The 25,060-nt window shown below is 44.8% G+C and overlaps 2 protein-coding genes across 2 annotated transcripts; both read right to left on the bottom strand.

Moving 5' to 3' along the window:
* Positions 1-316: 316 nt before the first annotated feature.
* LOC135096512 (gastrula zinc finger protein XlCGF57.1-like) lies at positions 317-11,586 on the bottom strand. The gene is made up of 3 exons (XM_063998047.1): positions 6,848-11,586; positions 5,693-5,814; positions 317-4,191 (listed from the first exon to the last, which is right to left on the bottom strand). The coding sequence occupies exon 3, from the start codon at positions 4,113-4,115 to the stop codon at positions 2,268-2,270; it is 1,848 nt and encodes a 615-aa protein (XP_063854117.1). The 5' UTR covers positions 4,116-4,191; positions 5,693-5,814; positions 6,848-11,586; the 3' UTR covers positions 317-2,267.
* A 140-nt stretch (positions 11,587-11,726) lies between these two features.
* On the bottom strand, positions 11,727-22,283 carry LOC135096515 (gastrula zinc finger protein XlCGF57.1-like). Its single transcript, XM_063998049.1, has 3 exons — positions 21,078-22,283; positions 19,582-20,952; positions 11,727-13,636 (listed from the first exon to the last, which is right to left on the bottom strand). The coding sequence occupies exon 3, from the start codon at positions 13,558-13,560 to the stop codon at positions 12,391-12,393; it is 1,170 nt and encodes a 389-aa protein (XP_063854119.1). The 5' UTR covers positions 13,561-13,636; positions 19,582-20,952; positions 21,078-22,283; the 3' UTR covers positions 11,727-12,390.
* Between the last annotated feature and the right edge of the window lie 2,777 nt (positions 22,284-25,060).

Below are 25,060 nucleotides of genomic sequence, written 5' to 3'. Positions count from 1 at the left end.
TTGATTTGCTGCCATCAACAGATATGCCACAGAAGACACGGGCAGACCACACTTGAAGGTACCTGGACAACTTGGTCATAAACAAATCTTGTAACACACGAAGGGAATAGGAATGTTTTGGCAGAGGCAGCTTGTCGATATCCACACTCACACATTTAGGGCTCCATGTGGGGTGGACCAGTGTCTGAACTAAATCCAAAACAGTGTCTGTGATGCCTGCATGGATCAAAACAGCCATTATTTTTTCAAGTTTGCATTAGCAGGGCTCCTGAGGTTATGAAACTGTAAAACAGGTGGCTGATTACATAACTCAGCATTCTAGCAACAAAAGTTTATTCCAACACTTGAGTACAAAGTAACAACACACAAACACTAGTCACTCCAAGTCCCTCACACACCACCAGCACATCCACAACACCTCACCCCCACAGGAGTGTTTGGATGTGTCTGGCAACACCACTCTTCCTACAGAAACACTGCCACAAACACCACACCTGTACTTCCTTACCACAGTGTGGGTGAGGATGTTTGTCAAGATTACATTTCAGAATAAACCTTTTGGCCAGTCACCACACCACACCACACCCACAAGTCACTACTGGTACTGCCAGCTGGTTTGTGGCAGTAGTCTTGTGGCCAGTCACCACACCACACCACACCCACAAGTCACTACTGGTACTGCCAGCTGGTTTGTGGCAGTAGTCTTGTGGCCAGTCACCACACCACACCACACCCACAAGTCACTACTGGTACTGCCAGCTGGTTTGTGGCAGTAGTCTTGTTTTTTTGGTGTTAGTTCTGACCTGCGAATCTTTTTCAAGGTGTTTTGGTAATTCTTTCTTGATTGTTTTTCTCATTTTTTGTGTTGTAGTGTGGCATTCTCTTGTGTTCCCAAACACTTGCATGTGGAGTGTTAAGCAAGGTGTTGAATGGCAAGGTGTTGAATGCAGTCCTGTTCACCAGTGTGTGTGTTTCTGGTGCTACCTTCTTGCCAGTCCTGCCGGTGCATGTGGAGCACTCCACCAGACCAAACTCCACACCGGTGTCTCTGTCGGCCACCTGCGTGTTGTTAACAAGCAGCGAATGGCTCTGTGTCTGGCTGGCGTTTGGTGGCAGGCTGGTGTTTCCAGTGGCCAGCCATTGTGGGGGCTCCTCTTTTCCTTTCTGTAGTCTGGTACAAACGAGTGCACGGAACGGTGCACTCGTGTAATCTTTCTGACCCAAAACTTGGGGCTTTGTCTACACCTGGAGCCTCAAACTTGCTGCACTGACTCACTCTCTTTCTCAGCAGACCTTCCTGTGTAAGTTGAACAGCTGGCATTGTTGTTGTTTACTTGTGTGTTTAACCGTGGTGGTCTGTATCCCCGGGGCTGCCTGATGCTGCGTGGGGTCTTCCAGCAGTGGCCTGCAGCATCCCTCGGCCACTTCTTTCTCGGGTGTGTCTTGTACTTCTGTTGAGGTCTTTGCCATGTGCCTGCACACCACCCCTGGCTTTTCTGCAAGCTGCTTCTTCATCTTTCTGGCCTTTATTTTCTTGTCTTTGTCCTCATTTGTGGTGGCAAGGCTTCGGCTGGGGCTCGGCCCCTGCCGGTCTTCCGCCCGGCCGGCCGTTGCTTGCGCTGCGCCTTCCTGTCATTCTGTCTGTTTTCTTGAGGAGGCTCCTTGTGTCGTTTTGGTCTTGCAGGAAGCTTGTTATCTGCCAGATTTCTTCTCTTTGATGGGTGATCCTCTGCTGCAGTTTCTCTCTCCAGGGTGGTTCAGAGCAGATCCTTCTGTTTCTGCTTCCTTCTGTCTTCCTACACTCAGGGTGCACTGAGTTTGTACAAGCCCCAGTGTGGGTGAGGATGTGTGTGTTAAGATTACCTTTGTGGGTAAATCTTTTCCCACACTGCAGGCACGGGAACATTCTCTCCCCGTTTTCTGCACTTTCCTGTTTTGTTGTCTGGTGAGTGCAATGGGCTCCAAGCCTGGTGTTAGCGGTCACACCCTCAGCAGCGCCGGCATTGCATCCGAGGGGTCTGTTCAGCGTGGCGACCGTTCCCTTGACCGCAGCTGTGTGTACTTCGTGGGCACTTGGGCGACCGGGGATTGCCTCCAGGCAGCTCTCAAGGTTTTCTTCATTAGCCCTGTCGCCCACACCACCACTGGTATTATACCGGTGTCCATCGGCGACCATGTTGTTCCCAGGTCACTTTTTAGGTCGTGATATTTTGTAGTTTTGTGCCTTTCAGCTCTACTGAGGCCGGAGTCACCGGGGACTGCAACAGCTATGATTTTGGCTGTTTTCTCTTCTTCTTTCCAGTGTGGGTAAGGATGTGTCTGTCAAGAGTACCTTTCTGGGTAAATCTTTTCCCACACTCCAGGCACTGGAACTTTCTCTCCCCAGTGTGGGTGAGGATGTGACTGTCAAGAGTACACTTCTGGGTAAATCTTTTCCCACACTCCAGGCACTGGAACTTTCTCTCCCCAGTGTGGTTGAGGATGTGTGTGTTAAGGGAACCCTTCCGGGTAAATCTTTTCCCACACTCCAGGCACTGGAACTTTCTCTCCCCAGTGTGGGTGAGGATGTGTCTGTTAAGGGAACCCTTCCGAGTAAATCTTTTCCCACACTCCAGGCACTGGAACTTTCTCTCCCCAGTGTGGGTGAGGATGTGTGTGTTAAGGGAACCCTTCTGGATAAATCTTTTCCCACACTCCAGGCACTGGAACTTTCTCTCCCCAGTGTGGGTGAGGATGTGTCTGTCAAGATCACCTTTCTGGATAAATCTTTTCCCACACTCCAGGCACTGGAACTTTCTCTCCCCAGTGTGGGTGAGGATGTGTGTGTTAAGGGAACCCTTCCGGGTAAATCTTTTCCCACACTCCAGGCACTGGAACTTTCTCTCCCCATTGTGGGTGAGGATGTGTGTGTTAAGGGAAACCTTCCGGGTAAATCTTTTCCCACACTCCAGGCACTGGAACTTTCTCTCCCCAGTGTGGATGAGGATGTGTGTGTTAAGATCACTTTTCTGGGTAAATTTTTTCCCACACTCCAGGCACTGGAACTTTCTCTCCCCAGTGTGGTTGAGGATGTGTGTGTTAAGGGAACCCTTCCGGGTAAATCTTTTCCCACACTCCAAGCACTGGAACTTTCTCTCCCCAGTGTGGGTGAGGATGTGTCTGTTAAGGGAACCCTTCCGGGTAAATCTTTTCCCACACTCCAGGCACTGGAACTTTCTCTCCCCAGTGTGGGTGAGGATGTGTGTGTTAAGGGAACCCTTCTGGGTAAATCTTTTCCCACACTCCAGGCACTGGAACTTTCTCTCCCCAGTGTGGGTAAGGATGTGTGTGTTAAGATGACTCTCCTGGGTAAATCTTTTCCCACACTCCAGGCACTGGAACTTTCTCTCCCCAGTGTGGATGAGGATGTGTGTGTTAAGATCACTTTTCTGGGTAAATTTTTTCCCACACTCCAGGCACTGGAACTTTCTCTCCCCAGTGTGGTTGAGGATGTGTGTGTTAAGGGAACCCTTCCGGGTAAATCTTTTCCCACACTCCAAGCACTGGAACTTTCTCTCCCCAGTGTGGGTGAGGATGTGTCTGTTAAGGGAACCCTTCCGGGTAAATCTTTTCCCACACTCCAGGCACTGGAACTTTCTCTCCCCAGTGTGGGTGAGGATGTGTGTGTTAAGGGAACCCTTCTGGGTAAATCTTTTCCCACACTCCAGGCACTGGAACTTTCTCTCCCCAGTGTGGGTGAGGATGTGTCTGTCAAGATCACCTTTCTGGATAAATCTTTTCCCACACTCCAGGCATTGGAACTGTCTCTCCCCAGTGTGGGTGAGGATGTGTGATGCAAGATGACTCTTCCGGACAAATGTCTTCCTGCAGAGGTCACACTTGTGGTTCCTGCCACCAGTGTGGGTGGCAGTGTGTTCAGCGGGGCCACTCCTGCCTCTCAGCCTTGTCTTGCTGGCATGGGAGAGGACGTGTCTGGCAATGGCAGCCTTGGTGGAGCACACTTTGCCACAGTGGTCACAAGTGTAGGTCCTCCCGCCTTGGGTCACCTGCTGCTCCAGGCTGTTACTACTACTGCTGCTGCTGCTGCTGCTGCTGCCTGGCCTTGCACGCTCCATTGCAATGCTGCTCCTGGCCGTGGCTGGTCCTGCAGGAACCCTGGGGCTGCACCAAGGATGCACACTGACCTTGCACCTGTAACAGAGGAGGCCGTCACCACACAGGCGGCGAGGGGCTTCCTGCCTGTCTGAGAGAGAGAGAGAGAGAGAGAGAGAGAGAGAGAGAGAGAGAGAGAGAGAGAGAGAGAGAGAGAGAGAGAGAGAGAGAGAGAGAGAGAGAGAGAGAGAGAGAGAGAGAGAGAGAGAGAGAGAGAGATAAGGATAAGTGTGTTGAAGCCTCCCTCTTGAAGGAATTCAAGTCATACGAAGGTGGAAATACAGAAGCAGGAAGGGAGCTCCAGTATTACCAGAGAAAAGGGATGAATGATTGAGAATACTGGTTAACTCTTGCATTAGAGAGGTGCACAGAATAGTGGTGAGAGAAAGAAGAAAGTGTTGAGCAGCAAGGCTGTGGGAGGAGGGGAAGCATGCAGTTAGCAAGATCAGAAGAGCAGTTAGCATGAAAATAGCTGTAAAAGACAGCACGAGATGCAACACTGCGGCGATGAGAGAAAGGCTGAAGACAGTCAATTAGAGGAGAGGAGTTGATGAGACAAAAAGCTTTTGATTCCAACCTGTCTAGAAGAATGGTATGAGTGGAACCCCCCCAGACATGTGAAGCATACTCCATACATGGACGGATAAGGCCCCTGTACAAAGTTAGCAGCCGGGGGGGGGGGGGGGGGGGTGAGAAAAACTGGCGGAGACATCTCAGAACATCTGACTTCCTAGAAGCTGTTTTTGTTAGAGATGAGATGTGAAGTTTCCAGTTCAGATTATAAGTAAAGGACAGACCGAGGATGTTCAGTGTAGAAGAGGGGGACAGTTGAGTGTCATTGAAGAAGAGGGGATAGTTGTCTGGAAGGTTGTGTCGAGTTGATAGATGGAGGAATTGAGTTTTTGTGGCATTGAACAATACCAAGTTTGCTCTGCCCTAATCTGGAATTTTAAAGAGATCAGAAGTCTGTGACTTCCCTGCATGAACTGTTTACTTCCTGAAGGGTTGGAAGTCTAGAAAAAGACGTGGAAAAGTGCAGGGTGGTATCATCAGCATTGGAGTGGATAGGACAAGAAGTTTGGTTTAAAAGATCATTGATGAATAATAGGAAGAGAGTGGGTGACAGGACAGAACCCTGAGGAACACCACTGTTAATAGATCTAGGAGAAGAACAGTGACCGTCTACCACAGCAGCAATAGAACGGCCAGAAAGGACTGGGCTGGTGGATCTTCAGGTGGTAAGACTGGGCTGGTGGATCTTCAGGTTATCCAAATAAATAAATAAATTAATTAATTAATTAATAAATAAATAAAGAAAGAAAGAAAGAAAAAACTGCCTTGTTGCAAAGAGTAAGATAATCACTTTTAGTTGGTGGAAACTTGTGACAATGACACAAGTGTTGCCAACAGTGGTGCAGTGTTCTGAGTCCCCAGCCACTGACCTGAGGGGCTCTGGGGCAGAGAGGATGGGAGGACTTGCCAGCCACTGACCTGAGGGGATCTGGGGCAGAGAGGATGGGAGGACTTGCCAGCCACTGACCTGAGAGGCTCTGGGGCAGAGAGGATGGGAGGACTTGCCAGCCACTGATCTGAGAGGCTCTGGGGCACAATGGACAGGAGGACTTGCCAGTCTGGCCTTGCTCTTTCACCGCGTCTGTTCTCCTGCAAGACAAACAAATAAAACAATATTAAACAAATTAACAAAATAACAAAAATAAAACAAGAAAGCAGAAAACACTAACTGACGGTGTGTGTGTCTTGTCCTGCGTGGCTGCCACCACTGTGACGGGAAAATTTTGTCCAGGAGACCAAACTAACCTTACTGACGGTGTGTGTCTGGAAAATCTTAAGAACAACGCACCCAAGATTATTTTCAATAAGGTGTGCTTTCAAGAAGTGTAAGTAGTATAGCTACAAGTCTGTAAAGGTTTTACTGATCGCTCGTTGATGTTAAGGTTACAATACAATGTTAAAGTTTCTCCAGTATTCCCGAGATCCGTCCTGCTTACCTGTCCGTGCTGAAGTTACACTGCGTGCGTTCGTGCGTTGGTTTACACGCAGAGTGCTTTTGTCCATGCTACTAAGTCTATGATGTTTAATGACGCTTTAACCTTAGGGGGGTCCAGGGGGGGTTCATGGGGTGCGCAGCCCCCCCGGTTAGGTTCGGTTAGGTTAGGTATATAATTATTCTGGAGTATTGGTTAAAACTTAAATTTTACCCACAATTTTTTTTATTTTAGGGAAATTTCCCTAGATTTTCAGTCCATTTATCGGTCTTTTATGTCCCCCTCCAAAAACAAACCCAATTCCCCACGTGGCCCCAAGCTTGTTGGGGGAGAGGGGAAAAGATTAATAAGATATGTGTGGAGGTGTATTTCTTAAGAATTACCGTGTGTCTTGTCCTGCGTGGCTGCCACCACTGTGACGGGAAAATCTTGCCCAGAAAACCTAACCTAACCTAACCTCACTCAGTATGGGCCGGGAAATCCCCAGAAAGGACAACGCCCAAACACTCGCGACAAAATGGTCAGACCACAGGCAGGCAGCACCAGCAGACAGCCAGGCGGCGCCGCCACGTCTTGGGAATAAAAGAAATCAACAAACAAACAAACAAACAAACCACAACAACAGTGACGGTGACCACCACCTTAGTCACTCACCTCCCGACATTTACTTGTTCCCCGCCCACCATTACCTGCACGCCCTCAGGTGAGCCCAGAGAGGCGCCGCCACTCCGCACGTGACCACAGGTGACCCAGGCCAGCTCAGACACAGGCGCAAGCTGCCGCACACTCAGCGTGACCTGACCACTGACCACCACGCTGACGTCTTGTCTGTTCCCTCCACCAGACACAGAGTGGACAGGTGACCACAGGTGACCCAGGCCAGCTCAGACACAGGCGCAAGCTGCCGCACACTCAGCGTGACCTGACCACTGACCACCACGCAGCACGCGGACGCTCCAACAGACACAGACAACAAAACACACAAGTAACTTGGCGCCAGATCTTGATCTTGATCTTGATGGTACAGGTGGCACAGGATCACTCCTGAGCCAGGCCTTTGGATCGGCAACTCCTGTAGAAGGGGGAAAAAAAAAAAAAGAGAGAAACGAACAGCATCCTCTATCCTAATTGTTCATACACCTGGCACGCCACATTCTCTCCAGAAACTCTTTCACCGCCTCAATCATCCTTTCATTCGCCTCTCTACACAGTCCCAGCAACAACACCATCCATTCCTTACCTATCTTCTCCACTCTTTCATTCCTATCATGCCCTAACTCAGTCAGTATCACTTGCATTATCTCATTCCTGTCTCTGGCATACTTCACACACTCCAGCACCACATGTTCCACCGTCTCATCCTCTCCCATGTCACACATCTGGCACACTTTGCTGCGGGACTCAGACCACCTGTAACTCCTTGCATTCACATCCATACACTGTGCCCTCGCTCGAAAGAGAAGATCACCGCCCAGGCTTCCATCATACCACCTTTCATACCTCGGGGCCTCTTTCTCCTTGTACCATTCCAGGGTCTTCTTTCTTTCCATTTCATTCTTCCATTCATTCAGTCCCACACATTTCACTTCTTTGTCTATCTCATTCTTCCATTTTCTCACATCCCATTCGGCTCCCACTCTGCCTCCTCTTGTTACCACCCATTCACGCTCATTTTGATTCCTCCCAGCCATTCTTATCGCCCACACAACTTGCAATCCATTCCTATCGGTCATTCTCATGCATCTCTTCCTCCATTTGCTTCCACTTTCATTCCACAGGTACACCTTCCTTGATATTTTTGCATCATCCATTCTCTCAAACCTAATCTTGTACCTAAGTGTGGCTTTTGTCAGTCTTTCTCTAAAGGTGCTCCATCCCATGTCACCTCTCAAGGCTTCAACTGCTGTGCACCTCGGTGCACTCAGTGCCATCCTTGCTACTCTATTCTGGCCCACTTCTAACTTATCAATTTCACTTTCATTGCATGGAATCACATCCATACCATACATTATAATTATACATGGCACAGCCACACTCTTCCACACTTCTCTCAACACATCATACTTACTTGCTCTCATCCTTGCCGCGCTTCCCAATCGACCTACCCACTGGTTTACCATACTTATCTTTTCATTCTTTGCCTTTGCACACCCACTAGGACTCATCCACATCCCTAAGTACTTGTATTCTTGCACCTGTCTCAACTCATTCTCTCCAAGTCTCCATACCACATTACTTTCATCCTCTGACCTATTCACAATCATTACTTTGCTTTCCTCACTGCTAAACCTTACTCCAAAGTCTTTACCATAGCCATCCACTACATCCAACAAACTTTGAAGCTCATCTGCCGATTCACTCATAAGAACTACATCATCTGTGTAGCCGCACCGGCTGGGCATTAATTGGCTCTCAGGTGATCTGTTTTACTGATCACACCCATCATCGTAGGGTCGAGGAAAGGCAGTTCTCCCTGACACGTTTATTGATGAGGTAGGCATGACCGTAAGAACTGCGAACAAGTTCTCGGTCTCAATTTCTTACAAAATAACATTATGCACGGATATTAAACGCTTTCAACATATTACAATATTCATTAACAATACATGCAATTAACTTGGCACTATGACAATCAGTTTTAACTACAAAATTAAAGTATTTACCTCGGTCACCATCCTGCCTGTCTTTGTCTGAGCGCGACTTGGCCGTGAGTGATGCCCGCAGGCGACTAGCAGGTTAACCCCACACTACTAACAAGTGAGCATCGGCTTTGGTGCTTAATATAGCATTAAATACTGATACTTACACATATTACACGTTTTCATGGAAATAGAAAACTATTGAACATTTCACTTATAAATGCCGAGGAATAATGACGTGAGGTACATACGCTTTACATACAGTAACAAACACCTTTCTCTCTTAGGGACTGAAGCACACTTCTCTCACACCTAACTTTGGCATTCATTACCTTTCGCTTCGTCACTTGCTGCTGACTCACACACGCTGTCCGTGCATTCTGGTGCTCACTCTCCGCCTCCTCTTTCTCAACTGCCTGCACACCCTATTTAGTCTCTTTCCTTCCTTTCCAGCATCCCTAATCTCGTCACTCCACCACGGCTTACATGCACGCTTCCCGGCACTCGTTCTCACGTACCCTGTCTGGCTGGCTGGCTGCGGCATCCTGTCTGTCGTTCATTTCATCCACGCCATTCAGGCTTCCCTCCTCACACTTTCACTCAAGTCTACCTGGAAATTCTCCCATGCTACATGCCTCAATCTCCACTTTCTCCTCCTAACCTTTGAATCATTTATTAATGATTCATAAATTTTGACCAAGTGTTAGAGAACCAGCAAGCCATGGGTGGAAATGGAGGGTAACTTGAAATGTCTACTCCTCTTGCCACCAACTTAATTTGTCATTAAACGCAAAAAACAAAGTTACCAAATAACAAACCACCTCCAAAAAATATATTGCACTTTTTATTATTGTATTTCTATGTAAGAGAGACACTGTAAAAAAAAAAAATAATAATAATAATCATAATCATAAAATCAATAAATGCCATTCTTAAGGACCTTGGTGCATTATCGTACATTGGAGAACAAGTGTTTTGCAGTGGACTTAAGGTGGCACCATTGCAGAGCCTTCCAAACAGCAGTAGTACACAAGAACACAAGAGCTGGTGCAGGAAGCCATCACACCTACAAGTGGCAGTCCCTGTACAAAACACGCCTATCTATTTCCACCTGCCATCTCTGTCCACACACTGCTGCAGTCTTCTTTCACAGCTCCCTACTGACTACTGATGCAGTCTATTCGTCACACCCCACTCTGAGAACCACTTCCTTGCTGTCTCTGCCTCTTTCAAGCTTGGGGGCAGATCTTGCTAGCAATTTTATTGAAATTTTATATACTCCTAACTATTTGGCCAAAAAATCTCAATATAATTTGATAAGAGGCCTTACTTTCTCACCACTATTGTCTCCACCCTGATGCAAGAGTTAACCAGCATTCTCAATCTTTCATCACTATTCTGTCCACCTCTCTGATGCAAGAGTTAACCAGTATTCTCAATCTTTTACCACTATTCTGTCCACCTCCCTGATGCAAGAGTTAACCATTATTCTCAATCTTTCACCACTATTCTGTCCACCTCCCTGATGCAAGAGTTAACCAGTATTCTCAATCTTTCACCACTATTCTGTCCACCTCCCTGATGCAAGAGTTAACCAGTCTTCTCAATCTTTCACCACTATTCTGTCCACCTCCCTAATGCAAGATTTAACCAGTATTCTCAATCTTTCACCACTATTCTGTCCACCTCCTTGATGCAAGAGTTAACCAGTATTCTCAATCTTTCACCACTATTCTATCTACCTCCCTGATGCAAGAGTTAACCAGTATTCTCAATCTTTCACCAATATTCTGTCCACCTCCTTGATGCAAGAGTTAACCAGTATTCTCAATCTTTCACCACTATTCTGTCCACCTCCCTGATGAGTTAACCAGTATTCTCAATCTTTCACCACTATTCTGTCCACCTCCCTGATGAGTTAACCAATATTCTCAATCTTTCACCACTATTCTGTCCACCTCTCTGATGCAAGAGTTAACCAGTATTCTCAATCTTTCACCACTATTCTGTCCACCTCCTTGATGCAAGAGTTAACCAGTATTCTCAATCTTTCACCACTATTCTGTCCACCTCCCTGATGCAAGAGTTAACCAGTATTCTCAGTCTTTCACCACTATTCTGTCCACCTCCCTGATGCAAGAGTTAACCAGTATTCTCAGTCTCTCATCCCCTTTACTGGCACACTCCTGAACTCCCTGCCTGCTGCTGTTTCCCCCTGCCGGTGACTTGAACTCTTTCAGGAGGGAGGCTTCAACACACTCACCTAGCTTTGAATAGCAAGAGATGCAATGTTAAGTATCATCTCTCTTCATATCTGTCTTGTCTCCCACACCGTCCTCTCTCCCTCTCCCCTGCACTCCCACCCGCTCTGCCTGTCTCTGTGGCTTGTTTTTCAATCAAGTTTTGTTGTTTTCTTGTTTTGGTGAGAAGTGATGAAGAAGGCAGACCATCAGAACACCACGGCTATTGATGCACAGACCAGCAGTTTTCTTTGCCTCCCAGGATCATTAACCTTTCAACCCTTTCACAGCGACAGTCAACACTTCGCAGCACTAAAAGCAATGTGTAAAACCTCCACAAGCATTCACAGCAAAGAAAGGGATTAATAGGAAGAGATTTTGCAGCAGCAGCAGCAGCAGCAGCAGCAGCAGCACACAAGAACACAAGGGTTGGTGCAGGAAGCCGTCAGGCCTGCACGTGGCAGTCCCTGTACAAAACATGCCTGTCTATTTCCACCTGTCATCCCTGTCCATACATTTGTCTAATATTTCAAAGCTCTGTAATGACTCAGCACTAACAACCTGACTACTGAGTCTATTCCAGTCATCCACTACTCTGTCTGTCATGGTAAGTTTATTATTGGCCATTTTGTACACACACACACACACACACACACACATTATTTACTGTAGAACAACATAACTCAGCATTCTAGCAACAAAAGTTTATTCCAACACTTGAGTACAAAGTAACAACACACAAACACTAGTCACTCCAAGTCCCTCACACACCACCAGCACATCCACAACACCTCACCCCCACAGGAGTGTTTGGATGTGTCTGGCAACACCACTCTTCCTACAGAAACACTGCCACAAACACCACACCTGTACTTCCTTACCACAGTGTGGGTGAGGATGTTTGTCAAGATTACATTTCAGAATAAACCTTTTGGCCAGTCACCACACCACACCACACCACACCCACAAGTCACTACTGGTACTGCCAGCTGGTTTGTGGCAGTAGTCTTGTGGCCAGTCACCACACCACACCACACTACACCCACAAGTCACTACTGGTACTGCCAGCTGGTTTGTGGCAGTAGTCTTGTGGCCAGTCACCACACCACACCACACCCACAAGTCACTACTGGTACTGCCAGCTGGTTTGTGGCAGTAGTCTTGTGGCCAGTCACCACACCACACCACACCCACAAGTCACTACTGGTACTGCCAGCTGGTTTGTGGCAGTAGTCTTGTTTTTTGTGTCCATCGGCGACCATGTTGTTCCCAGGTCACTTTTTAGGTCGTGATATTTTCTAGTTTTGTGCCTTTCAGCTCTACTGAGGCCGGAGTCACCGGGGACTGCAACAGCTATGATTTTGGATGTTTTCTCTTCTTCTTTCCAGTGTGGGTGAGGATGTGTCTGTCAAGAGTACCCTTCTGGGTAAATCTTTTCCCACACTCCAGGCACTGGAACTTTCTTTCCCCAGTGTGGGTGAGGATGTGTGTGTTAAGATGACTCTCCTGGGTAAATTTTTTCCCACACTCCAGGCACTGGAACTTTCTCTCCCCAGTGTGGGTGAGGATGTGTGTGTTAAGGGAACCCTTCCAGGTAAATCTTTTCCCACACTCCAGGCACTGGAACTTTCTCTCCCCAGAGTGGGTGAGGATGTGTGTGTTAAGGGAACCCTTCCGGGTAAATCTTTTCCCACACTCCAGGCACTGGAACTTTCTCTCCCCAGTGTGGGTGAGGATGTGTGTGTTAAGGGAACCCTTCATGGTAAATCTTTTCCCACACTCCAGGCACTGGAACTTTCTCTCCCCAGTGTGGGTGAGGATGTGTGTGTTAAGGGAACCCTTCCAGGTAAATCTTTTCCCACACTCCAGGCACTGGAACTTTCTCTCCCCAGTGTGGGTGAGGATGTGTGTGTTAAGGGAACCCTTCCGGGTAAATCTTTTCCCACACTCCAGGCACTGGAACTTTCTCTCCCCAGTGTGGGTGAGGATGTGTCTCTCCAGATTACCCTTCCGGGTAAATCTTTTCCCACACTCCAGGCACTGGAACTTTCTCTCCCCAGTGTGGGTGAGGATGTGTGTGTTAAGATTACTCTCCTGGGTAAATCTTTTCCCACACTCCAGGCACTGGAACTTTCTCTCCCCAGTGTGGGTGAGGATGTGTGAGGCAAGATGACTCTCCTGGGTAAATCTTTTCCCACACTCCAGGCACTGGAACTTTCTCTCCCCAGTGTGGGTGAGGATGTGTGAGGCAAGATGACTCTTCCGGACAAATGTCTTCCCGCAGATGTCACACTTGTGGTTCCTGCCACCAGTGTGGGTGGCAGTGTGTTCAGCGGGGCCACTCCTGCCTCTCAGCCTTGTCTTGCTGGCATGGGAGAGGACGTGTCTGGCAATGGCAGCCTTGGTGGAGCACACTTTGCCGCAGTGGTCACAAGTGTAGGTCCTCCCGCCTTGGGTCACCTGCTGCTCCAGGCTGTTACTACTGCTGCTGCTGCTGCTGTTGCCTGGCCTCGCACCCTCCATTGCAACGCTGCTCCTGGCCGTGGCTGTTCCTGCAGGAACCCTGGGGCTGCACCAAGGATGCACACCGACCTTGCACCTGCAACAGAGGAGGCCGTCACCACACAGGCGGCGAGGGGCTTCCTGCCTGTCTGGTGTCCAGGAGAGAGAGAGAGAGAGAGAGAGAGAGAGAGAGAGAGAGAGAGAGAGAGAGAGAGAGAGAGAGAGAGAGAGAGAGAGAGAGAGAGAGAGAGAGAGAGAGAGAGAGAGAGAGAGAGAGAGAGAGAGAGAGAGAGAGAGAGAGAGAGAGAGAGAGAGAGAGAGAGAGAGAGAGAGAGAGACAGAGAGAGAGAGAGAGAGACAGAGAGAGAGAGAGAGAGAGAGAGAGAGAGAGAGAGAGAGAGAGAGAGAGAGAGAGAGAGAGAGAGAGAGAGAGAGAGAGAGAGAGAGAGAGAGAGAGAGAGAGAGAGAGAGAGAGAGAGAGAGAGAGAGAGAGAGAGAGAGAGAGAGAGAGAGAGAGAGAGAGAGAGAGAGAGAGAGAGAGAGAGAGAGACAGAGAGAGAGAGAAAGAGACAGAGAGAGAGAGAAAGAGACAGAGAGAGAGAGAAAGAGACAGAGAGAGAGAGAGAGACAGAGAGAGAGAGAGAGAGACAGAGAGAGAGAGAGACAGAGAGAGAGAGAGACAGAGAGAGAGAGAGACAGAGAGAGAGAGAGACAGAGAGAGAGAGAGAGAGAGAGAGAGAGAGAGAGAGAGAGAGAGAGAGAGAGAGAGAGAGAGAGAGAGAGAGAGAGAGAGAGAGAGAGAGAGAGAGAGATTTTGAAACATTTGAAACATTTATTTATAGGCAAGTCATTTTACATACTGGTATATATGAGTATATCAAATCTTTACAGTGAAACCAAGCTAGCCTATATAAAGTAGAACTTTTCAGGCAAGTACTTATCAGAGTATAAATAGATTATACTGACTGGTGGAATAAGAACTATTTTTATAATAATAGTAACTAAAACGTTAGCTACAACGAACAAAATGTTTTTTCCGAAGTGAATTTAAATAATTAAAATAATTAAAATAATAATAATAATAATAATAATTAAAGTAATAATAATAATAATAATAATAATAATAATAATAATAATAATAATAATAATAATAATAACAACAATCACAACTAACTGACACAATGTATATTTTACAAATCATCAATAGTAAAATTAGAACAACACTTGGTACATATGATTTAGCAGAACATAAATTAGTAGCTAGACAAGATATGTTTTTTTAGCATTGTTTTAAATGCATTGAGAGATGATGCTTCTTGAATTTTGCGAGGAATAGTATTCCATATAACAGGTCCTAGATAATTAGTTGAATGCTGAAATTTAGAAAGGCGGTGTATTGGTAAAGTAAGATGATCACGGTGGCGCGCACTATAATCATGTGATGGAAGAATGCTGTGAATGTAATGTTTATTGTTATACATGTGTGTGGCTATAGCAAGCTTTGTTATATCATTAAGTTTTAAAAGTTTGGTCTGTTTGAAAAGAGGGTCAGTGTGTTCAAGGTAGGTGCTGTTAGTTATAATTCTGACAACTTTCTTGAGCTGTAATTTTAAAGGAGTTAGGAATGTAGGGTAAGTAGTGGACCAAATAGGGTTACAGTATGTTAGCAATGTGTGAATGTGAGCAAAGTAGATGGATTTTAGGACATACGGTGGCATAAAATCTCTGATTTGATAAAGTAATGCAATATGTCTCGATATTTTTAGTGTAGTATTATCTATATGGTACTTAAAATTTAAAGAGCTATCATAAGTAACACCAAGGAACTTGAATTTATCAATTTTAGTAATTATTCTGTTATTTATTCGTACATTAGGTAAATCCAGCATAGTTTTACCAGTGAATAGCATAAAGTAAGTTTTGTCAGTGTTTATTGTGAGCCTATTGCAAAGGCACCATTGATATAATTTTTTAAGTTCATCGTTAGCACTAAAAACAAGTTGATTCGGATCTGTTCCTATTAGATAAACTGTCATATCATCGGCAAATAAGATGCTTTTAGAGTCAGAAAAAATATCAGAAATATCATCGATGTAGAGGAGAAATAATAGAGGTCCAAGCACACTACCTTGTGGTACACCGAGAGTAATTAAGGTTGAAGATGATTTTGCATAACTAAAGGAAGTGTATTGACGCCTGTTTGTTAAGTAATCTGTAAACCATGAAAAAATAGGGGCGCGAATTCCATAGTGGTGCATTTTACTAAGGAGAACTTTATGGTTTATTGTGTCAAATGCCTTAGCAAAATCAATGAATACTGATAAAACAGAAAACTTCTTGTCAATAGCTGTAAATATGTCATTAGAAAATTTATTCAATGCTTTAAAAGTGCTACAATTTTGTCTAAAACCATACTGCGAAGGATTAAGAATATTTTTGTGTTCTAAGTAATTAATTAAATGTTTTTTCATTAATGTCTCAAATATTTTGGAAAATATTGTAAGTTGAGAAATTGGTCTATAATTTTTGCAGTTTTCAACTTGTCAGGGAAAATTCCATTTGTTACAGACTGATTAAAAAGTATTGTTAAAGGGATTGATAAAAGATTAGAGTTACTTTTGATGATGGTAGCCGATATATCATTTATATCAGAGGTTTTGTTTTTAAGAGACTTAATTACTGAATTCATTTCATATGTAGTGATAATGGGAACTACCATGGAATTAGGATAATTTTCTTTGAGGTAATCTAATGGATTTTTATTTGAGTGAGGAAGTTTGCTCTCCAGATCAGGTGCAATTTTAGAAAAATAATTACTGAAGGCATGTGAGATGTCTAAAGGATCACTTAGTACTTTATTATCATATTGCAATGTCTTGATTGTGTCTTTATTTTGAAAGTTACCTTTTAGTTCATTTATTGCTTGCCAAATTTTCTTCGTATTATTTTTAAAGTTTATGAAGATTTGGCGATAATAGTTAGTTTTGGCAGATCGAACAACTTGAGTGAGCTGATTTCTGTACTGTTTAAAAATGTGATGTGAAACTATTCCTAATTTATACATTTTAAATAATTTACGTTTATGTTTGATTGAGTTAAGTATTGCACTAGATAACCATGCATTATGAAGTCTTTTAGCTGTTATAAATTTAGTTTTGATAGGAAAGCATTTATTGTAGCATTCATTAACTATATTGTGGAAAAGGTTAAAATTTTCATTTGTATTTGGCAGGATAAGTAGTTCTTCCCAGTTTATGCCTTCTAATTCACTAGTAAATTTGTTATTAATATTGGCATTAATAACTCTGTATGTTATCTTATGTTTAGTATTTGGAACAACAAAGCATATATGGCTCCTAAGGTATGCCAAAGAAAATAAGTAGATGGGCTCATGAATCAGATGAAATAAATGCCATCTTAAGAGGCAAATCAAATGATGTGATAATTGTAGTATTAGGGACATAATCAATATCAACAGTTATAAATAGTAGTAGTGATAGTGTTGGCAATAATAGTAGTTATAGTAGTAGTAGTAGTAGTAGTAGTAGTAGTAGTAGTAGTAGTAGTAGTAGTAGTAGTAGTAGTAAGAGGATTAGTAGTAGTAGTAGTAGTAGTAAGAGGATTAGTAGTATAAGGAACAGTAGTAGTAGTCGTGCAAGTTAATGTATTAACAATATTAGCTATAGTAATTATAGTAGTAGTTGTAGTAGCAGGAGTAATAGCGGTAGTAGTGGTGTTAACAGTATAATGTAGTAATAATAACGGTAGCGGTAGTAGCAGTAGCAAGTAATAGTAGTGGTGGTATTAATAGCAATGGTGGTAGTAGTATTAGTGATAGTAGTAGTAGTAGTAGTAGTAGTAGTAGTAGTAGTAGTAGTAGTAGTAGTAGTAGTAGTGGTAGTAGTTGCAGCAGCAATAGTATTATTGATGTTATTAATAGTAGCAGTAGTAATTTTAGTAATAAAAGTAGGAGAAACCATTTAACATACACAAGCAGTTATATTAATTTACTTTCACATCTAAGTGGTTGTTACTCCTTTCAGTGCTGGGTACTTATCTAGAAAGTCTGTAAGTGCTGCTTCAGTAGTGATGACATGTTTTTGATTAGAAATTTGAAGGTTCACATATATCCTACCATCCTGTGTATAGCACTGTTGAAAGATTTGCCTATGTTGTTTTCTTATATCCCATACTTTTTTAAATAGTAACCGGCGTTTGGGTGTCAAGCTTTCATTGATATATAAGTTTGGCTTAACTGTTACACATGCACTCATTATGTCATATTTCTGTTGTCTACTGTGCAGTTTAACAATGATTGGTCTTATGGAGTTTTGGGTATTCCTTGAGCCAAGCCTATGTGCTACATTTATGTCTTTATTTTCAATATTTATGTGGAGGTTATCTTTAATTGTTCTTATTGTTTTTTCTGTGGTGTTTTCATTCTGCTCCTCCACTGGCAAGACAGAGACAGAGACAGAGAGAGAGAGAGAGAGAGACAGAGAGAGAGAGAGACAGAGAGAGAGACAGAGAGAGAGACAGAGACAGAGAGAGAGAGAGAGAGAGAGAGAGAGAGAGAGAGAGAGAGAGAGAGAGAGAGAGAGAGAGAGAGAGAGAGAGAGAGAGAGAGAGAGAGAGAGAGAGGGGAGGGGGCCCACTGAGATGCTGGTCACTGAACAGGGTCCAAGGCAGTTGTCAAAAATTGCAGGATAAGTGTGTTGAAGCCTCCCTCTTGAAGGAATTCAAGTCATACGAAGGTGGAAATACAGAAGCAGGCAGGGAGCTCCAGTATTACCAGAGAAAAGGGATGAATGATTGAGAATACTGGTTAACTCTTGCATTAGAGAGGTGCACAGAATAGTGGTGAGAGAAAGAAGAAAGTGTTGAGCAGCAAGGCTGTGGGAGGAGGGGAAGCATGCAGTTAGCAAGATCAGATGAGCAGTTAGCATGAAAATAGCTGTAAAAGACAGCACGAGATGCAACACTGCGGCGATGAGAGAAAGGCTGAAGACAGTCAGTTAGAGGAGAGGAGTTGATGAGACAAAAAGCTTTTGATTCCAACCTGTCTAGAAGAATGGTATGAGTGGAACCCCCCCAGACATGTGAAGCATACTCCATACATGGACGGATAAGGCCCCTGTACAAAGTTAGCAGCTGGGGGGGGGTGAGAAAAACTGGCGGAGACATCTCAGAACACCTGACTTCCTAGAAGCTGTTTTTGTTAGAGATGAGATGTGAAGTTTCCAGTTCAGATTATAAGTAAAGTACAGACCGAGGATGTTCAGTGTAGAAGAGGGGGACAGTTGAGTGTCATTGAAGAAGAGGGGATAGTTGTCTGGAAGGTTGTGTCAAGTTGATAGATGGAGGAATTGAGTTTTTGTGGCATTGAACAATACCAAGTTTGCTCTGCCCTAATCTGGAATTTTGGAGAGATCAGAAGTCTGTGACTTCCCTGCATGAACTGTTTACTTCCTGAAGGGTTGGAAGTCTAGAAAAAGACGTGGAAAAGTGCAGGGTGGTATCATCAGCATTGGAGTGGATAGGACAAGAAGTTTGGTTTAAAAGATCATTGATGAATAATAGGAAGAGAGTGGGTGACAGGACAGAACCCTGAGGAACACCACTGTTAATAGATCTAGAAGAACAGTGACCGTCTACCACAGCAGCAATAGAACGGCCAGAAAGGACTAGGCTGGTGGATCTTCAGGTGGTAAGACTGGGCTGGTGGATCTTCAGGTTATCCAAATAAATAAATAAATAAATAAATAAATAAATAAATAAATAAAAAACTGACTTGTTGCAAAGATTAAGATAATCACTCTTAGTTGGTGGTAACTTGTGACAAAGACACAAGTGTTGCCAACAGTGGTGCAGTGTTCTGAGTCCCCAGCCAATGACCTGAGGGGCTCTGGGGCAGAGAGGATGGGAGGACTTGCCAGCCACTGACCTGAGGGGCTCTGGGGCAGAGAGGATGGGAGGACTTGCCAGCCACTGACCTGAGGGGCTCTGGGGCAGAGAGGATGGGAGGACTTGCCAGCCACTGACCTGAGAGGCTCTGGGGCACAATGGACAGGAGGACTTGCCAGTCTGGCCTTGCTCTTTCACCGCGTCTGTTCTCCTGCAAGACAAACAAATAAAACAATATTAAACAAATTAACAAAATAACAAAAATAAAACAAGAAAGCAGAAAACACTAACTGACGGTGTGTGTCTTGTCCTGCGTGGCTGCCACCACTGTGACGGGAAAATTTTGTCCAGGAGACCAAACTAACCTTACTGACAGTGTGTGTCTGGAAAATCTTAAGAACAACGCACCCAAGATTATTTTCAATAAGGTGTGCTTTCAAGAAGTGTAAGTAGTATAGCTACAAGTCTGTAAAGGTTTTACTGATCGCTCGTTGATGTTAAGGTTACAATACAATGTTAAAGTTTCTCCAGTATTCCCGAGATCCGTCCTGCTTACCTGTCCGTGCTGAAGTTACACTGCGTGCGTTCGTGCGTTGGTTTACACGCAGGGTGCTTTTGTCCATGCTACTAAGTCTATGATGTTTAATGACGCTTTAACCTTAGGGGGGTCCAGGGGGGGCACAGCCCCCCCGGATAGCAAGGGGGGGGTTCATGGAGTGAGCAACCCCCCCGATTAGGTTAGGTTAGGATAGGTATATAATTATTCTGGAGTATTGGTTAAAACTTAAATTTTACCCCAAATTTTTCTTTATTTTAGGGAAATTTCCCTAGATTTTCAGTCCATTTATCGGTCTTTTATGTCCCCCTCCAAAAACAAACCCAATTCCCCACGTGACCCCAAGCTTGTTGGGGGAGAGGGGAAAAGATTAATAAGACATGTGTGGAGGTGTATTTCTTAAGAATTACCGTGTGTCTTGTCCTGCGTGGCTGCCACCACTGTGACGGGAAAATCTTGCCCAGAAAACCTAACCTAACCTAACCTCACTCAGTATGGGCTGGGAAATCCCCAGAAAGGACAACGCCCAAACACTCGCGACAAAATGGTCAGACCACAGGCAGGCAGCACCAGCAGACAGCCAGGCGGCGCCGCCACGTCTTGGGAATAAAAGAAATCAACAAACAAACAAACAAACAAACAAACCACAACAACAGTGACGGTGACCACCACCTTAGTCACTCACCTCCCGACATTTACTTGTTCCCCGCCCACCATTACCTGCACGCCCTCAGGTGAGCCCAGGGAGGCGCCGCCACTCCGCACGTGACCACAGGTGACCCAGGCCAGCTCAGACACAGGCGCAAGCTGCCGCACACTCAGCGTGACCTGACCACTGACCATCACGCTGACGTCTTGTCTGTTCCCTCCACCAGACACAGAGTGGACAGGTGACCACAGGTGACCCAGGCCAGCTCAGACACAGGCGCAAGCTGCCGCACACTCAGCGTGACCTGACCACTGACCACCACGCTGACGTCTTGTCTGTTCCCTCCACCAGACACAGAGTGGACAGGTGACCACAGGTGACCCAGGCCAGCTCAGACACAGGCGCAAGCTGCCTCACACTCAGCGTGACCTGACCACTGACCACCACGCAGCACGCGGACGCTCCAACAGACACAGACAACAAAACACACAAGTAACTTGGCGCCAGATCTTGATCTTGATCTTAATGGTACATCTTGATCTTGATCTTGATGATACAGGTGGCACAGGATCACTCCTGAGCCAGGCCTTTGGATCGGCAACTCCTGTAGAAGGAAAACAAAAAAGAGATACGAACAGCATCCTCTATCCTAATTGTTCATACACCTGGCACGCCACATTCTCTCCAGAAACTCTTTCACCGCCTCAATCATCCTTTCATTCGCCTCTCTACACAGTCCCAGCAACACCACCATCCATTCCTTACCTATCTTCTCCACTCTTTCATTCCTATCATGCCCTAACTCAGTCAGTATCACTTGCATTATCTCATTCCTGTCTCTGGCATACTTCACACACTCCAGCACCACATGTTCCACCGTCTCATCCTCTTCCATGTCACACATCTGGCACACTTTGCTGCGGGACTCAGACCACCTGTAACTCCTTGCATTCACATCCATACACTGTGCCCTCGCTCGAAAGAGAAGATCACCGCCCAGGCTTCCATCATACCACTTTTCATACCTCGGGGCCTCTTTCTCCTTGTACCATTCCAGGGTCTTCTTTCTTTCCATTTCATTCTTCCATTCATTCAGTCCCACACATTTCACTTCTTTATCTATCTCATTCTTCCATTTTCTCACATCCCATTCGGCTCCCACTCAGCCTCCTCTTGTTACCACCCATTCACGCTCATTTTGATTCCTCCCAGCCATTCTTATCGCCCACACAACTTGCAATCCATTCCTATCGGTCATTCTCATGCATCTCTTCCTCCATTTGCTTCCACTTTCATTCCACAGGTACACCTTCCTTGATATTCTTGCATCATCCATTCTCTCAAACCTAATCTTGTACCTAAGTGTGGCTTTTGTCAGTCTTTCTCTAAAGGTGCTCCATCGCATGTCACCTCTCAAGGCTTCAACTGCTGTGCACCTCGGTGCACTCAGTGCCATCCTTGCTACTCTATTCTGGCCCACTTCTAACTTATCAATTTCACTTTCATTGCATGGAATCACATCCATACCATACATTATAATTATACATGGCACAGCCACACTCTTCCACACTTCTCTCAACACATCATACTTACTTGCTCTCATCCTTGCCGCGCTTCCCAATCCCACTGGTTTACCATACTTATCTTTTCATTCTTTGCCTTTGCACACCCACTAGGACTCATCCACATCCCTAAGTACTTGTATTCTTGCACCTGGTCTCAACTCATTCTCTCCAAGTCTCCATACCACATTACTTTCATCCTCTGACCTATTCACAATCATTACTTTGCTTTCCTCACTGCTAAACCTTACTCCAAAGTCTTTACCATAGCCATCCACTACATCCAACAAACTTTGAAGCTCATCTGCCGATTCACTCATAAGAACTACATCATCTGTGTAGCCGCACCGGCTGGGCATCAATTGGCTCTCAGGTGATCGGTTTTACTGATCACACCCATCATCGTAGGGTCGAGGAAAGGCAGTTCTCCCTGACACGTTTATTGATGAGGTAGGCATGACCGTAAGAACTGCGAACAAGTTCTCGGTCTCAATTTCTTACAAAATAACATTATACACGGATATTAAACGCTTTCAACATATTACAATATTCATTAACAATACATGCAATTAACTTGGCACTATGACAATCAGTTTTAACTACAAAATTAAAGTATTTACCTCGGTCACCATCCTGCCTGTCTTTGTCTGAGCGCGACTTGGCCGTGAGTGATGCCCGCAGGCGACTAGCAGGTTAACCCCACACTACTAACAAGTGAGCATCGGCTTTGGTGCTTAATATAGCATTAAATACTGATACTTACACATATTACACGTTTTCATGGAAATAGAAAACTATTGAACATTTCACTTATAAATGCCGAGGAATAATGACGTGAGGTACAGACGCTTTACATACAGTAACAAACACCTTTCTCTCTTAGGGACTGAAGCACACTTCTCTCACACCTAACTTTAGCATTCATTACCTTTCGCTTCGTCACTCGCTGCTGACTCACACACGCTGTAGGTGCATTCTGGTGCTCACTCTCCGCCTCCTCTTTCTCAACTGCCTGCACACCCTATTTAGTCTCTTTCCTTCCTTTCCAGCATCCCTAATCTCGTCACTCCACCACGGCTTACATGCACGCTTCCCGGCACTCGTTCTCACGTACCCTGTCTGGCTGGCTGGCTGCGGCATCCTGTCTGTCGTTCATTTCATCCACGCCATTCAGGCTTCCCTCCTCACACTTTCACTCAAGTCTACCTGGAAATTCTCCCATGCTACATGCCTCAATCTCCACTTTCTCCTCCTAACCTTTGAATCATTTATTAATGATTCATAAATTTTGACCAAGTGTTAGAGAACCAGCAAGCCATGGGTGGAAATGGAGGGTAACTTGAAATGTCTACTCCTCTTGCCACCAACTTAATTTGTCATTAAACGCAAAAAACAAAGTTACCAAATAACAAACCACCTCCAAAAAATATATTGCACTTTTTATTATTGTATTTCTATGTAAGAGAGACACTGTAAAAATAAAATAATAATAATAATCATAATCATAAAATCAATAAATGCCATTCTTAAGGACCTTGGTGCATTATCGTACATTGGAGAACAAGTGTGTTGCAGTGGACTTAAGGTGGCACCATTGCAGAGCCTTCCAAACAGCAGCAGTACACAAGAACACAAGAGCTGGAGCAGGAAGCCATCACACCTACAAGTGGCAGTCCCTGTACAAAACACGCCTATCTATTTCCACCTGCCATCTCTGTCCACACACTGCTGCAGTCTTCTTTCACAGCTCCCTACTGACTACTGATGCAGTCTATTCGTCACACCCCACTCTGAGAACCACTTCCTTGCTGTCTCTGCCTCTTTCAAGCTTGGGGGCAGATCTTGCTAGCAATTTTATTGAAATTTTATATACTCCTAACTATTTGGTCAAAAAATCTCAATATAATTTGGTAAGAGGCCTTACTTTCTCACCACTATTGTCTCCACCCTGATGCAAGAGTTAACCAGTATTCTCAATCTTTTACCACTATTCTGTCCACCTCTCTGATGCAAGAGTTAACCATTATTCTCAATCTTTCACCACTATTCTGTCCACCTCCCTTATGCAAGAGTTAACCAGTATTCTCAATCTTTCACCACTATTCTGTCCACCTCCCTGATGCAAGATTTAACCAGTATTCTCAATCTTTCACCACTATTCTGTCCACTTTCCTGATGCAAGAGTTAACCAGTATTCTCAATCTTTCACCACTATTTTGTCCACCTCCCTGATGCAAGATTTAACCAGTATTCTGTTGACCTCCCTAATGCAAGAGTTAACCAGTATTCTCAATCTTTCACCACTTATCAGTCCACCTCCCTAATGCAAGAGTTAACCAGTATTCTTAATCTTTCACCACTATTCTGTCCACCTCCCTAATGCAAGAGTTAACTAGTATTCTCAATCTTTCACCACTATTGTCTCCACCTCTCTAATGCAAGAGTTAACCAGTATTCTCAATCTTTCACCACTATTCTGTCCACCTCCCTAATGCACGATTTAACCAGCATTCTCAATCTTTCACCACTATTCTGTCCACCTTCTGAATGCAAGTTAACCAGCATTCTCAATCTTTCAGCACTATTGTCTCCACTTCCATAGTGCAAGTTAACCAGTATTCTCAATTTTTCACTACTACTCTGTCCACCTCCCTAATGCAAAAGTTAACCTGTATTGTCAATCCTTCACCACTATACTGTCCACCTCCTGAATGCAAGAGTTAATCAGTATTCTCAATCTTTCACCACTATTCTGTCCATCTCTGATGCAAGAGTTAACCAGTATTCTCAATCTTTCACCACTATTGTCTGCAGCTCCCTGGTGCAAGAGTTAACCAATATTCTCAATCT

The sequence above is a fragment of the Scylla paramamosain genome, unplaced genomic scaffold (assembly GCF_035594125.1).
Source record: "Scylla paramamosain isolate STU-SP2022 unplaced genomic scaffold, ASM3559412v1 Contig4, whole genome shotgun sequence".
Lineage (NCBI taxonomy): Eukaryota > Metazoa > Arthropoda > Malacostraca > Decapoda > Portunidae > Scylla > Scylla paramamosain.
This window is presented reverse-complemented; position numbering and strand designations above follow the sequence as displayed.